The sequence below is a fragment of the Carcharodon carcharias genome, chromosome 6 (genome assembly GCF_017639515.1).
Source record: "Carcharodon carcharias isolate sCarCar2 chromosome 6, sCarCar2.pri, whole genome shotgun sequence".
Taxonomy (NCBI): domain Eukaryota; kingdom Metazoa; phylum Chordata; class Chondrichthyes; order Lamniformes; family Lamnidae; genus Carcharodon; species Carcharodon carcharias.
Window position 1 is genome coordinate 85,056,638 of NC_054472.1, and position 16,902 is coordinate 85,073,539.

Below are 16,902 nucleotides of genomic sequence, written 5' to 3' on the forward strand. Positions count from 1 at the left end.
AGGTTATTCACCCAAAGCACTGCAGACCCTTTACTGCCTTCCTGGCTAAAATCAGGTAACCAAGCACACATTATATGCCTCAACTGCTCACTGGATTAAAAACAAGATAAATAAAAGCAGTAAAGGATCATTGAGCGCAGGTAAATTAAATTCTTATACAATTCTTGGAGTGGGCATTTTTAACCAAACACATACCTCTACCAGCAGCAGAATCCTCCTTCCACAGACGGAACATTCAATGGGAACAGGAGTTGACTTGTACTTTTCAAAACAGTTTTGAAACAATCACATCAATTGTATTGGATATATATGAGGTGTGCTTGTGATGAACAAAGAAATGGGAAATGACTGATTTAAGTCCTTTTGTTTTTGGAATATACTGTAGTCAATACTTGAGTTTTCTAAATAATTGGTTTATTGATCATGTATTTATTTCAAAGACTAATAATGATTATTGTAAAACCTTTAATTGCTTCCGTTTATTATCAGGAACACCTGTAAACATCATGTTCATCAACAACCTGTTTACAATAAATACTTGATATGTTGTCAATAAAAGAAGAAAAAAACATGCCGGTGGAATAACTTTATTCCATGTTTAATTGGAGCATCTTGAATTAAACAACTGAAAACTTGGAAAGTTTTTAAGACTTATTTTACGCATATGACACAAATGATCAACATTCTGTCTGTTTTGAATGAGTACAGTTGGAAAACACTGATATTTACATTTAACATATAGAGCTGTTTTTCCCATCAACTTCTAGAAACTCAGCAAGGAGATGTATTCTTCTTAAAGATCCCATGGGACTATTTCAAAAAAGAGCAAGGGAGTTCTTCACAGTGGGCTGGCCAACATTTAACTCTCAATCACTATGAGTAAATCAGATTATCTGATCTTCATCATATTGCTGTTTGTGGAAGTTTGTTCAGTGCAAATTGGCTGCTGCTTTTCCTACACCGCAACACCAACTACACTTCAAAAGTACTTCATTAACTGTAAAGCACTTTGAGAGATCCTGAGGTCATGAAAGGCGCTATGTATTTGCTTTGCTTTTTTAAGTTGGGTTTTATAGGACGGAATCGTCCCAGATTTGTACTAAGTGCGGTAGCAGGCGGGAAAAAGGACGTTTTACCCGCTGGCCGCAATGGCGGATTTTCGGGCCTTATCGTCCCAATCCTGCCTCATTAATCAAGCATTCCCAAGAAACATGCCGTATGGCTGGCGGGCAGGCGCTGATTCACCTGACACACCATCACCTCGCCACTTCCTCATGCCAGGCGCCATATTTAAAGTGCAGGCATATGCACACCTCTCAGTGCTTCCAGCCCAGGACTGTACAGAAGACATGGCCCCAAAAGGCAAGAAGACTGCAAGCCCCCCCAATTCAGTGACATGTCCCTGGTGCATCTTTTGAACGCTGGTGAGGCCCGCCGTGATGCTTTCTACCCTCGCTCTGGCCGCAGGAGAGGCAGTAAAATCAGCAATCCAGCTTGTGAGGTAGTGGCAGTGGTGGTCAGTGCCAATGCTGCCCACAAGAGGTCAGCCATCCTGTGCAGAAAGAGGAAGAACGATCTCATCTATGCCAGCAGGGTAAGTCAACCATCTCATCACTCTAAACTCAAACACTTACGCATTCACTGGCATCTCACTCATTACCAGCTGAAGGGACATCACACTCACTTTCTCACACACACCCTCACATCTTGATCTGGCCTTCTGGCTCCTCATTCACTTTGAGGAGTGTGCCATCACGCTGACTGGGGAGGATGTGGACTATCCCTGCAACGACGGTGAGGTCAGCGGCGAACACCCACATGAGGATCCTGCACCACATCATCCCTCTCTCAATGCAACTATGAGTGCTCTCTCTCCTGCTTTTGACTCTGCTGCCATGCACTAATTATCTCTGCTTTGGTTCATCGGCAGCTTGGCCATTCACATTCTCACCTCCAGCCAAGAGTACATCTCCTCCATTGAAGAGCTGGAAATAAGCAGCCTGGAAGGCCCGTCATAGTGCTTACCCACACCCTGCACCAGCGCAGAGACACACACCTCAGTGGGACCTACATCTACAGCAGGCTCGGGTTCACAGCCTGGTGGTCATCACATGGACACATGTCCACAGCCGGAGGAGGCAGCTTCAGCTGAGCTCCCTGGCACTTGGAGGACTACTCGGGAAGAGGCATCTGTGAGGCCCGAGCCAGATGATTTGGATTCAGCCTCCAACTCATTGTGGAGAGTCAGCCGAAGGTGTGGGGACATCGCGGAGAGCTGTTAGAAGCCCCCAACAGAGTGACATTTGAGTCAGAGGAGTGCGTTCACCTGCTCTCTGATGAAGTGGTGTCCACATGTGCACGTTTGGAGGTCTCCATGGGTGGGGGGTGGGGGGGGAATGATGGCAGGCGCCATGGAGACTCTGGTCCAGCAGAATGTGGAGGTGCGCACAGACCGGCACTCCATTGCGGGAACACAGGTGTTTCCACCCCTACAGCGGATGTCAGGGCAGCAGAAGAAGTGGTAGGCTTAGAAAAGTTAAGAAATTCAGATCACAAGTTGTCATACGGATGAACACATTTGTCACTTTATAATCTGAAAATATATTCACTTTCATTGAGCAATGTATAATGGTGTCTTCCAGCTTCATTGACAGGCTTCAAGAGTCCTCCCCCTGCATCTACCCCACTAGCAGTTCAGTTACACCGGCCCATGAGTGATTCTGGAGGAAGAGATGTGTTCATGTGGCAGGGCCTTTCAGAGCCTGGTGCAAGCACTCTCCCACACATGAAGATCCTTCCACCCTCACACTCATCTCGCTGTGCCGAGCATTTTCAATGCTGCTTGCTGGTTTTTGCTTTCAGTTGTCCGTCTGAGTTGCCCTGCATCTCCACCCACCCACTGATCACACTCCCATGCAGCACCTGTGTCCATCCAACATGAGGCTCCACTCACTTTCAATTTTGCAAAATGGTTGTAGTGAAGTATGTCCTCAGCCTTCCTATCCTTTCCCTTCCCCCAGTCACCCATGTCCTTTCCCCCATCACTATTGACCCCCTCTTCCACCTCCCCACCGTCACCCACCAGCTAGAACACTTTTCTTTTTGGGATGTCCAGGTGAACATGCACATTCCCTATCTTTCCGAGAATCCCACCCCCATCCACGTTAACCTACCCGACCTCCTCCTCCCTACCCCGGGGTCTGTGTCTGCCTCTGAGTTTCCACTAACCACCTTCACCATCCCTGCTACTGCAACTGTCTCACCCTCACCCTCCCACCCTACCGGCTCGCTCTGCCCTCTCTCATTCTCACCATTCCCTCCTACCACAGCCACCCTCATTTCGCTCCCCAGGAGGCAGTCATTGACTCCACATACCCCTCACTTGCACATTTTTCTGGACACCCCTCCTCCCCCCATTACTCCTTCCCACCCCCACTCCTTCCTCCCCCCCCAGAATCTTTAACCCCCCCCATCGCAGACTTCTTCCTTCCCCCCCATCAAACAGACTCCCCCTCCCACCCCGTAGTCCTTCTGAAGTCCTTGCCCCCTCCAAACTCCCCTTACACCTTCCTCTCCCCAACATCTACCTCCTCAGTTGCCACATTCTCCCTGTTACACCCTCCTCCCCCGCCCTCCCTCCCTGCCCCCAAGCGCACCCCACCCCCCCGCTCCTGACAGCATCGCTTCCACCCCACTAACCTCACTGCCCTTGCAACATCATCGCTCACCCCTTCCATACCCTCACCACCCCACCCCCACTCCTGGTACACCCTCCTCTCCCACCTCCTTGTCAGTCATCCATCGCAGCCCATGGCCAAGACACTGATGTCCTGAAGCAGACCCTCAATGGTGACCTTCTACCTTTCATAAGCTGCTTCGCAGCAGAGCCATGTGCATGAGAATCCACCCAGCATGCAATGCACATGTTCCCCTCGGGCCAGTTTCTGTAAGGCTCCAGCATTTTCCGCTCCTCGATTGTCCGCGATGTGAATGTGGTCCTGACGGTAAGACCTGTGTTCTGCAATAGCGTGTTTTCCCTTCAACGTGGGCAGTAAATTTGATGTGGTGGGGGAGATGATTCTGGTGAGTAGGGCTGATAATGATATTCAGTTGTATTGAATGACATTCCCGATGTGCAGCAGCTGGAAAGGCAGCCCACCATTGACGAGCAAAGCGGATGATCGCAAACTGGTTTCACAATGGCATAAAACCGATTTCTGCCTCTTACGCTGAATTGTTACCCCCTACCCCCCTCTGCCATGATGCCCGACGGGGCTGGAAAATTCTGCCCACAAAATCTGTTAAAGCAATAAATTGAAGGTAAATCGTTGATCTAGCTTGCTGCGAGCTCTTTAAACATGCCATGGTTCTACTCTCCCACCATGATTTAGGCCAGAGATGGCAGAAGCCCCAGGGAAGCAACATAAATAGTTATTCATTCTGATTCCCAGTGGGTCCTTTTACAGCAGGAGAACAGTGGAATCCCCGTAGAATTTCAGATCCCAGCTGTCCTGGCAACTGACTTGGATCAAGCAACCAAAAGTAAATAGATATTAATATTCATCTCATTGTTATTTGTTGCATATCCCTGCAAATGTAAGGAATACTCTGCTTATATAACAACGGTCCTTACTTCACAGAAATTAACCATATATAAAGTACTGGGACAGTTCAGAGATGTGTTAAGGTGCCTCACAAGTTCAAGGGCAGAATCGTCCCAGATTTGCACTAAGTGCCATAGCGGTCAGGAAAAAGAACATTTTACCCGATGGCCACAACGGCGGCTTTTCATGCCGTATTGTTCCAATCCCACCTCATTAGTTATGCAGCCACAGGAAACAAGCCATCTCGCTGGTGGGCGGCCTCTAGATTGCCGCCAAGCTGTTACATCACTTGAGCCTGTTCCGCTATTCAGTAAGATCATGGCTTAGCTGATTATGGCCTCAACTCCACTTTCCTTCCTACCTCCTATTCCCCTTGACTCCCTTGTCAATCGAGAATCTATCTAACTCAGCCTTATAAATATTCAATGACTTCCACTGCTTTGTGGGGAAGAGAATTCCACAGGCTCATGACCCTCTGAGAGAAAAAAAAATCTCTGTCATAAGGTATTGAGCATAGTTTGCTAGGTCTTACTAAGGTATTCGTAGTCTTAGGTAGTTCAGCAGTAACTATTCATTAACTACTAGATATTATATACGTAGGTACAGTAAAGGTCCAAGCTAGGAGCTGTCGCCATGTTTGCTTCAACACACAGCTCTGTCCAACACTACACTGACCCCTAGGCATGGGTCATTACATTACTGTGCGGGCGGCACTGTACTCAGTCCCACATTAACCCTTTATGTGCCAGACCGTTATACTACAAGTTCCACAGACACATGGCCCTCTAAGAAAAATAAATCCTCTTCATCTCCATCTTAAATGGGAGACCCCTTATTTTTAAACTGTGTCCTCTAGTTCTAGTCTACCTACAAGGGGAAATGCCCTTTCAACATCCACCCTGTCAAGTCCTCTCAGGATCTTATATGTTTTAATAAGATCACCTCTCATTCTTCTAAACTCCAATGGATACAGGCCTAACCTGTCCAGCCTTTCTTGATAGGAAAAACCCCTCAGGAAGTCCGGGGCAGAAGCGGCCGCAGAAGACACCACTATCCTGCTGCCAGGATTTACAGTCGGTGATGCAGGTACCTCAGTATGTCTGAGGTGCAATGCCGAAGGGGGCTCTGCCTCTTAAGGGAGACAGTGACCTCCATTTGTTAGAGGATTGGGCCTGAGATCAACTCCGAATGTGTGACTGGATACCCCATGCCAATGGCTCTGAAGGTCATGGTGGCCCTCAACTGCTATGCTTCTGGCTCTTTCCAGGGGTCAGTGCGGGATCTATGTGGAGTCTCCCAATCAGCTGTCCTTTGGTGCATCAAGCTCTGTTCAGGCGGGTACTGAGTTTTATTCTTTACTATACAAATGAGGCCAGCCAGGCTGAGCGAGCCAGAGGCTTCACTGCGATTGCTGGTTTCCCCCGTGTCCAGAGTGCTATAGACTGTACACATCAGGCCATCAAGGCACCAGCGGGTGAGCCCGGTGCCTTCGTCAACAGGAAGGGCTTCCACTCCATGAACATGCAGATAGTCTGTGCAAGGTACCCAGGCAGCTCCCATGATGCTTATATCCTGAGACACTCCCAGGTGCTGAGGCTCTTCAGTGCTCCAGCCCGGCTGGATGGATGGCTGCTGGGTGACAAGGGCTATCCGTTGAAAAGGTGGCCCATGACGCCTCTCCGCCACCCAAGGACAAATTCAGAGCAGCGGTACAACAGGACACATGCCTCCACAAGGGCAGTGGTAGAGAGGACCATAGGTCTTCTCAAGATACGCTTCCGATGCCTGGACTGTTCAGGCGATGCACTGCAATACTCCTCAGAGCGCCGTCTCTCTCTCTCTCTCAGATTCAGTCCCTCTCATTCAGACACGCACACATTTACCCCCTCTCAGACACACACGTTCACCAACCCCCAGACACACATGTTCACCCTCTCAAATGCACACATGCTCAGACTGTCTCTCAGAGACACACATGTTCACACCCTCTCTCAGACACACACATTCACCCCCTCCCTCAGACACACACGCTCCCCACCCCTCTCAGACAAACATGTTGACCCCGTCTTTCAGACACACACATTCACCTCTCTCTCAGAGACACACATTCACCCCTCCCTGTCTCAGGTATACAGGTTCAGTCTTTCCTTAAGAATTCACATTCTGGAGGCGAGGTTCAGTTTCTGAGCAATCCCATCCTCACCTCTAATTGTAATAAACTTACAGACAGGTTTCTTACATCAAACAGTTAATTTTATTTACAGAACTCTTCTAGAAGCTACATGCTTGAGCCAGATCCATGACTGGAAAACTCCACCCCTCAGATTACCCACACTTACCGATGATTCGTCAGTACAATCACATGACCCCAAAACAGTAGGAAAGGTTTTACTTATAATCACTATATTCACCCCTTCTCCCTCTCTCAGACACAGATATATTCACTCTCTCTCTTTCTCAGGCATTGATATGTTCACCTGCTCTCAGGCACACGTTTAGCTCCTCACTCTCTGACAGACACACATTCACTCTCAGTTTCCCTGTCAGACATAAGTTCCCTCCCTCTCTCTCACAAACATCCACATGTTCAACCCTCTCTCTCTCTCTCAGACACACACGTTCACTCCTCCCTGACACACTCGTTCACCCCCTCTCTTGCAGACACACACACGTTCATCCCTCCCTCTTTCAGCCACACACATGTTCACACATTCTCTCTCTCAGACACACACGATCACCTCTCCCTCTATCAGACCCACACTTTCAGCCCCTCTCTCTCAGACACACACGTTCACCCCCTTTCTCTCAGACACACATGATCACCTCTCTCTGACACACATGTTCACCTCTCCCTATCAGATATAAGTTCACCCCCTCTCTCTCGGACACACACGTTCACCACTCTCTCTCAGACACACACGATCACCTCTCTCTCAGACACACACGATCACCTCTATCAGACACACACATTCACCTCTCTCTATCAGACACACGTTCACCCCCTTTCTCTCAGACACACACATTCACCTCCTCTCTCTCTCAGACACACATTTTCATCCCCTCTCTCTGACACACATTCACCACCTCTATCGGACACACACTGATCACCTCTCTCTCTATCAGACACACATGTTCACTCCCTCTCTCTCAGACACACATTTTCATCCCCTCTATCACACACATTCATCCCCTCTCTCAGACACGCATTTTCATCCCCTCTCTCTCCCTCAAAGACACACATTCACCCCTCTCTCTATCAGACACACATTCACCCCCTCTCTCTATCAGACACACATGATCACGTCTCTCTCAGTCACACACGTTCAGTCTTTCGTTAAGAATTGATGTACTCACATTCCGGAGGCGAGGTTCAGTGTTGGAGCAATTCCATCCTCCTCTCCAAATGTATTAACCGCACAGGTTTCTTACATCAAACAGTTAACTTTATTTACAGAACTCTTGTAGAAGCTACATGCTTGAACCAGATCCACAACTAGGAAACTCCATCCCTCAGATTACCCACATTTACCGATGATTCGTCAGTACAATCACATGACCCCAAAACAATAGGAAAGGTTTTACTTACAATCACTATATTCACCCCTTCTCTCTCTCTGACACAGACACGTTCACCCTCTCTCTAGACACAAACGTTCACCCCCCTCTCAGACACACACATTCAGTCATCACTCTCTCAGACACACACACGTTCACCCCTCTGACAGATACACACACGTTCACCCCTCTGACAGACACACACACGTTCACCCTTCTCTCCCTAAGACACACACATGTTCACCCCATCTCTCACACACACACGTTCACCCTCTCTCTCTCTCTCTCTCTCAGATACATGCACATTCACCCCACTCTCTCAGACACACATACACATTCACCATCTTGCTCCCTCTCTGACAAAAGTTCATTCCCTCTCTCTCACAGACATTCACACGTTCACCCCTCTTTTTCTCTCTCTGACACATACAATTCACCCCCTCTATCTCTCAGACACAGACTCGCTCACCCCCTCTCAGACACAAACACTTTCAGCCCCCATCTCTTTCACACACACAAGTTCACCCTCTCTCTCTTAGCCACACACACTCTCACTCCCTTTCTGAGACACACGCTTTCAGTCATTCTCTCTCAGAGACACACACAAGTTCACCACTCTCTCACTCAGATACACAGGGGGCAGAACTTTCAGCTCAGCATGTGGGCGCACTCCCCACCTGCTCCAGCATGAAAAAGCGCTCAATGTCGTTGGTTGAATGTTCCGACATCATCACATATTCATGTGATATTGCGGTCAGTGGGCATGTGCGAGAGTCAGAAGTGCGCCAGTCGACAATCAGGAGGCCTATTAAGGCCATTAAAGTTGTAATTAACCAACATTTTTTCATTTCCCAGCCGCAGATCGGCCAGGCAGCCTTTGCATTTTTCAGGAAACCTCATCCATGGACAGGATGAGGTCCCCGTTATTAAATTAATTAAAAATGTATGGACAGAATTTTCATCTTCTATATGTCCAGGTGACTGATTCTGATCCATGGGCATGCTTTCCAGAGTTTAAGATCTTTTTGCATTTAAATTCTTCAGCTCCCTGAGGCAAATCTCAGCCTTCAGGGAGCTTTCATCCTGCGCACCTCGTGCCCGCACTGATGTCAGCGCTCGCCCTCCTCCCACCCCAACTCCAGCAGCGCTGAGTTTCTCAGCCGTTAATCGGCCAGGCAGCATGAGATCTCGATCGGGGGCCGATCGCAGTCGAGGGTCCATTCCCCGGCCACTCCTGGGCCCACCGTTCGCAGGCGCCCACTGAATTTATAATCACGCCCATATACTCACCCACCCTCAGACAAAGCATGTTCAGCTCCCCTCTCTCTCTCAGACACATGCACATTCACCCCTACTCTCTCAGACACATACTGTTAAGCCCCTCTCTCTATCTCAGACACATTGCACGTTCACCCCTACTCTCTCTCAGACATACATACATTCACTCCCTCTCTCACGCACACACAAGTTCAGATCCCTCTCTCCTAGATACAGATGTTCACCACCCCCTCTCAGACAAACACACATTCACTCCCTCTCTCTGACACACACACACATTCATCACCTCTCTCAGACACCTCTGTTCACCCCTCTATATCTCTCAGACACACATGTTCACCCTCTCTCAGGCACATATGTTCACACCCCCTTTCTCTCACCCACGCACACGTTCACCTCCTCTCAAACACACACCCATCCATCTCCTCTCTCTCTCAGACACACATACGTTCACCCCCCTCCCTTTGAGAACTCCCTCACACACACACTCCCTCAGCCACCCATCCATACTCACTCACACACATTTACTCACCCACCCGCACTCACTCACCGCACACACTCACCAAATCCAGGCCAGTGGAGGTATGATGAGAGTGGAAGAGAGGCCTGGAACGAAGCCAGAGGCCTAGTGGCGCCCAAACATAGGTGCTCACCAGCGAATCGCTGAGGGCCAGATGAATGCAGCGAGCAGCCTGGGCAATGTGAGGAGAACTTTGTGAATACAGCTGGAGCCAGACCCAAAGTGCTGTAGGCCGAGGAGGAAAGCGTGGTGAGCTGACGCCATGTGCACTCCAGAGTTGCCAGTGTTCGCTATTCCTCCAGTCAGAGGCTGGTTCTCTTCTATATTTCTCCTGATAGGCCCCTTATTGTACCTATCAGCAGCAAATGCAAGCGAGAAACAGGCTGTGATTGGAGGAGCAGTGCCCTGCAGAAATCTTCAAACTCACTGACCCATCCTACCAACATTTTCAACAAATGCTCGGGGCCACAGGGAGGGGCTTCAGCCTGCAGGCCGTGGTTTGGACAAGCCTGCACTATACCATGAGCTCTTATTTTGTGTAGTAACCTTTGATGTGGCACTTTGTCAAATGCCTTCTAGAAATCTAAGTACACCATATCCACAGGTTCTCCTATGTCCACTTTACGTGTTACTTCCTCAAAGAGCTCTAATAAATTAGTTAAACACAATTTCCCTTTCATAAAACCATGTTGGCTCTGCCTGATTGCATTGAGATTTTCGACGTGTCCCACTATAACCCCATTAATAATAGATTTCAGCATTGTGAGGACCAATTTTATGAACGCATCTTACTGATGGCAACCTTGTGGTATGGTGCCACAATTTTCTGCAATTTCCCAATTTGCGTGGCCTGTGAGTGAGTCTACCCACTAGAGTTACCAACTCTGGCTGGGCATATTCTCAGAGGTTTCATCACATGACCTCACAGAATGGAACACACCACCCACCGCACTCCAGCCATTGGTCCATCCCCTAGGCTCAATTTTTAAAAAATGTATTTGTTCATGGGGTCAGCCCTAATTGCCCTTGTTCAGAGCGCATTTAAGAGTCAAGCACATTGCTGGTGAGTCTGGAATCACATGTAGGCCAGACCAGCAAAGGACAGCAGATTTTCTTCCCTAAAGGACATTAGTGAATTAGATGGGCTTTTATGACAATTGGCAATGGTTTCATGGTGGCTTCATGGTAATTCCAGATTTTTATTTTCACCATCTGCCGTGGTGGGATTTGAATCTGGGACCTAGAGCATTACCCTGGGTCTCTGGAATACTAGTCCAGTGACTAGATTTGTTGCTTCAGATTCTTCGTTCATCATTTGATTGATGGTCAAACAGCTTTTTTTTTTACCATTATTTTTATAACTAGAATGTTAACGTGTTGAAAGAAAATAGAAAACAATTTTTTATATGCCCAAAGGATTTTTCTCCTAGGAAGCTCGCGGGATAGGTTCTGAAGATGAATCTTCAATTGTTGCATACTCCAGGCCAACCCTAACCCAAAACTCATTGGGCTTTTGAAAAATTGGCCTTCACATTAATTGGAGGGTCACCCCACCAGGATTGTCATGGAGTCTCCAGGAATTAAAGATTAATCACCTTGGTAAGCACGTTGGGAAAAAATATTTGGGGAATTATGTTTTCCTTATCTTCTTTGAACACAGGGAAGTTGGGGGTCATGTGATGAAACGTCCAGCGACAGGTCTGACTGGATTTGGTGACCCTAAGCACATACAAAAACAAACTCATTAAAATACATGATTTGGGGAGGGTGGGGGGGTGGTATTGTGGAATTGAAATTGGACTAGTATCCTCGTGACTCAAGGTAAAGCTCTGGGGACCCAGGTGTCAATCCCACCACAGCAAATGGTGAAATTTGAATTCAATTAAAATCTGGAATTACCATGAAACCATTGCTATTGCCAATTATAAAAACCCATTTGGTTCACTGATGTCCTTTAGGGAAGGAAACCAAATCTTTAACTCATTGTAGGGTATCTATAATCACACATACAATGTTGTGAACTTCACTGTTTTTAATTCAGTTTTGACTCTGGCATCTCTTGTTAATAGTACTCTATATTACTAAGGACAATTACATTCTCACAGAAGGTTTAAGCATTGTGGTTTAATCACTGCAAGTTTATCCAGAAACAAGCAACATGTAATTACCAGTAAATAGTTTGGCCAGTGTAGATTACAGACAAAATATAACACACTAATACAAATTTTATTCCTTGAAGAAAATATCATGAACTGCACTAGTCTGATGTCTCTAACCCATCACATGTATTACATTGGCTTAGAAATGTATGGCATTGTCAGTGTATAATAAAAAAAATCTGTGATCACTGTAAAACCTACACAGATTATATAAACCTTCATGCAAATAAATCTAGGGATTGTGCTAAACAAGGCTCTTAAACTAAAAACAGATTTATCAAAACAGTTACACATCAAGTAAATTGTAAGTACTTTTACCTATGCTTTAATCTTAAAGGGGCACCATATTGATGAAAAAGTGCTTGCAAACCAATTATTAATCTATCAGTAACACAGTGCTGTAATTAGAAGTGCATTATTATGACATTTGCACTCAATGTTGTCACGTAAAAGTGACAGTGATTTTTCCCCCTCAACCAACAAATTTGCAAAACATTTTCACAAATACAATATCCCTTTAATATCATGTCCCACTATGTGTGCATGTGTGCCAAGTAACAGGAAAAAGTAATGAAGTGAAACAAAATCCAGCACTTTGACTTCACCTTGTTCCTTCATTAAAAAAGAAATTCAAAACAGGCCAAGGTAAAAAATGCAAAGGCAAAAATAAAACGTCAATCCTAAAATACTTGAGAAAAAAGAACAATTGATGTGACAGCACATTACAGCATGAAGAACACAGAATAAAATTTCCTTTACACATTACAGCTAAAATGATCAGCTCGAGAAACTTACTGAGCCAATGCTCTGCACTGTTAATACATCGACACTTGGCAACCAAATTCTGCAAATATTTTATGAACAATTCTGAAAGTGCAAAATATTTTGTAAGAAGAAAACACTGCTGTACTCATATAACTTCTGTGATTCATGTGAAGGGTGTATGATAAGGATTTTTTTGGAATGGAAAGGTCATGATCTTGAGGCTGAAGCAGCTAAATTTCTGCATACTGAACAGCCAATGGAAAGCATGGAGAATTTCTTGCAGCACCTTGGGACATTTTGATCCCAATTACATAACACTGAACATTTAAATATATATTTATATAAAGAGCTGTAAAAGATTACAACTATAAGAGGAATATAAGCTTCTTGTTCCCTCGTTCCAGACAATGCTACTAAAATAAAACTGTATGCAATATTTCTGCCATGGCTGATCTGTTATGAAATGTATTTCCAAGGGAAATGGAATATGCTTTGCTTGGACCTCACAATGTTAAAAAAACTTCAATGTCCAAATAAATAATTAGCAGGTTTTGAGTTAATGAAAGGTGAGTGGGGGAAAGGCACTGCCTTCTGTACTGGAGTTCCCTTGGATTCCCTCTCCACTGTTCTGGGGCTCTTCTTGAAGCTGAACACTTGCTGATTTCTCATTGCTGCTGATACTGGTTTCGAGAGGAATTGTGAAAGCTTTATTATAAAATTGACCAACAGAGCCAGCAGGAAGATATGTTTGATCTTCAAATATATCCACTCTCTCCTCCTCTACTTCATTCTGGTTGCTGGGTGATGGAAGCAAGCCACTTTGTTGCAAAAAGAAGCTGTTTCTGGTCTCAATCTCCATCAGGCCATTCCCACTGAAACCTTGATCATTTTCCAGTTCCACCCAATCTTTCATCAATTCTTGTGTCCAATTATGCCTCCACCATTCAGAATTTGAAAAATGCTTATCAGGTATGCGATTGTAATTCATCATTTTCTCCTCTGTGCTCTCACCACTTGTAATGGCTGCACTTGCAGTTGTACTCCTGGAGTCTATAAGTACAGCAGGTTGTGCTTCTTTTGCCTCCCATACAGTCAGGCCGCTAGATTCATCCTCTGGCTCAGTAGAGAACACATTTCCCAAAATAGGCAATGCAGTTGATGCCATGTCCAGTGCTGTGGTGTCAATGGTCAATAAATCAAGAGTCCCGCCCTTACCTGATGCATTGGGCTCAGAAGTTTTAATGTGTCCAGAAAAAGTCTTCAGCAGTGCAAACATTCTATCTACATCCTTCCAGTAATTAGTCCAGTCTCCAAAGCTAAGGCTATAATTATGCCTGTGTTCAAACAAGCTTTCATCCACACTGTACAAATTTTCAAGTCCTTCCCAGTTGATATCTTCTGTGAAGTTTGGCAGTTTGATTGGATTAACCTTCCCATCCATCCCATAGCTGTCCTCTGCTGGCAAAAACAAAGATTTGAAGTAGATTATTTTCACGTACAGTGCACGCCCAGTGTTGCTGAAGCACAGTGTTTGCATGCAGACATGCACCTGCTCCAATATCAACTTGTTATTTAAAGCAAAATTAGAGGTCGCACATCCCACTACATAAAGACTTGAACAAGACTTCTCAGCAGGAACAGATTGAAAACGCACACATCACGATTTTAACCAAGGCAATAGGGGAAGCAAGAATTCTTTGAAAGACAAATAATTATAGACCTCAGGCACAAAACTGAATGTCATAAAGAAATTTCTTAAAGAAAGATTCTAATGTGTAGCTATTCATATTTTGCATACAGTAATCACAATATAAGTTAAAATTTAATTTTCACCTTATATATTTCAAGCTGTGCTACCCTTAATATTCCTTTACATTCACTCAAATAGCATTAAGAAAGCAAAAAATTGACATTTTTATCAGTAATCAATCATAAAAGGAGTATACAGAAAGAGAGAGAATGGGTGACCACCAGGCAGTCAAGAAGAAACAGGCAGGTAGTGCTGGAGTCCCCTGAGTGAATTACATCTCCAACCAGTATTCAGTTCTGAAGGCTGATGAAAACAATAGTTCATCTGTAGAGTGCAGCCAGACTCAAGTCCATGGCACCACAGGAAGCTGAGCTGTACAGGGTTGGAGTACAAAGAAGAGTAATAGTGGAAGGGTAATAGTGATAGGTGATTCAATACTTAGGGGAATAGGGAAATGTTATTGTGGCTGCAGATGTGAATCCAGGATGGTGTGTTGCTTCCCTGGTGCCAGGGTCAAGGATGTCACTGAACAGCTTCACTCTGTAGGAGGAAGGTGAACAGCTAGCAGTTGTGGTCCACATTAGTACCAATGACATAGGCAGATGAGGGACATGGGGCTCCACTTTGGGGTTCTGGGGGGGTGGGAGGTGGTGGGGGGGGCACCCAATCCCAGAAGGACCATGGAAGCCCACCCCTCAGCAGGCAGGTTAAATTGGCCAATGGTGGGACTTCCACCTCTCATTGGGGAGGAAGTCTCATAGACTCATAGAAGCTTACAGCACAGAAGGATCCCATTCAGCCCATCATGTTCCTGCTGGTCAACAAAGATCTGACGACACTAATCCCACTTTCCAGTGCTTAGCCCATAGCCCTGGAGGCTATGGCAATGCAAGTGAATATCTAAATATTTCTTAAATGTTACGAGAGTTTCTGACTCAACCACCCTTTCAGGCAGTGAGTTCCAGACTCCCACCACCCTCTGAGTAAAAAAATTTCTTCTCAACTCCCCTCTTAGCTTCTACCTCTTCCTTTAAATCTATGCCCTTTGGTTATTGACCCCTCTACTAATGGAAAAAGTCACTTCCTATCCATCCTATCTATGCCCCTCATAATCTTATACACCTCTATCAGGTCCCCTCTTAACCTTTGCTGCTCCAAGGAAAACAATCCCAGCCTATCCAATCTTTCCTCATAGCTCAGACCCTCCAGTTCAGTCAGCATCCTGGTAAATCTCCTCTGCACCCTCTCCAGTGCAATCACATCCTTCCTATAATGTGGTGACCAGAACCACACAGAGTCCTCCAGCTGTGCCCCTGGGAGTCGCTGGCCAACCCGATTGACCAGCAGCGCCAAGAGCTCAGTAGCGGGCGCTGCTGAGACTGCAACCAGTTCCAAGAAGAAGGCCCAATGGATACCGAAGTAAGCTAAGTCCAGGGTATTGGGCAAGGAGGGTTTGGCCAGCTTAGGGGGGGTTGGTTTTGCACAGCAGGTGGTTAGAAAGGAAGAGGGGCTACTATCTTTGGGTGGGGGTGGTGGCGGGTGCAAAGGGCATCCCCACAGATCACAGGCCCCCTTCCTGCTCTTTTAAAAACTTTTTTTTAAAAATGGCCTGCCCACACCCCCACGCCTAACCATGCTAACCGTGTTATGGCATGGGGGCGGTGAATTATTGGGGTCAATTGGCTTGTTAACAAGCTCAATTAATCCTTAATTGTTTTTTAAACATGATGGGCAGGCTGCCGATTTTGTTATGGGGGTGAGCTCGAGGGTAGGTGGGAAGGTGTTGGGCACCCACCCTATTTTATGTGCCCCCTGCCAAAAGCACACCTGGTGGGGCACGTAAAAGCCAGTCTGTGGTTCTGCAGTCTGAATTTAGGAAGCTCGGTAGAAAATTGGCAAGTAGGACCTCACAAGTGGGCATCTTCAGATTATTCCGGGTACCATGTGTAAGTGAATCACAGAATTCCTACAGTGCAGAAGGGGGCCATTCGGTCCATCATATCTACACCAGCTCTCCAAATGAGCAATTCACTTCGTGCTTTTCTCCTGTCTTCTCCACATAACCCTGAGCATTCTTCGTTTTCAGATAACAGTCTAATTCCATTTTGAATGCTTTGATCAATCCTGCCTCCAACAAATTCTCAGGCAGTGCATTCCAGACCTTAACCACGTGCTGCAGGAAAATTTTTTACCATATCGCTTTTGCTTCTTTTGGCGATTATTTTAAAACTGTGCCCACTCATTTCTGATCCTTTCATGAGTGAGAACAGC

General features: G+C 46.1%; 1 protein-coding gene across 3 annotated transcripts in view; it reads right to left on the bottom strand.

Annotated features, from left to right (window-relative positions):
- Positions 1-12,066: 12,066 nt before the first annotated feature.
- The window catches only part of sulf1 (sulfatase 1), a 421,690-nt gene continuing 416,854 nt past the window's right edge, over positions 12,067-16,902 (bottom strand). For all 3 annotated transcript variants that reach the window (XM_041189449.1, XM_041189450.1, XM_041189448.1), the window contains one exon: positions 12,067-14,336. In XM_041189449.1, coding sequence (XP_041045383.1) covers positions 14,306-14,336 — 31 coding nt within the window. In that variant the 3' untranslated portion in view covers positions 12,067-14,305. The remainder of the gene's footprint in view (positions 14,337-16,902) is intronic.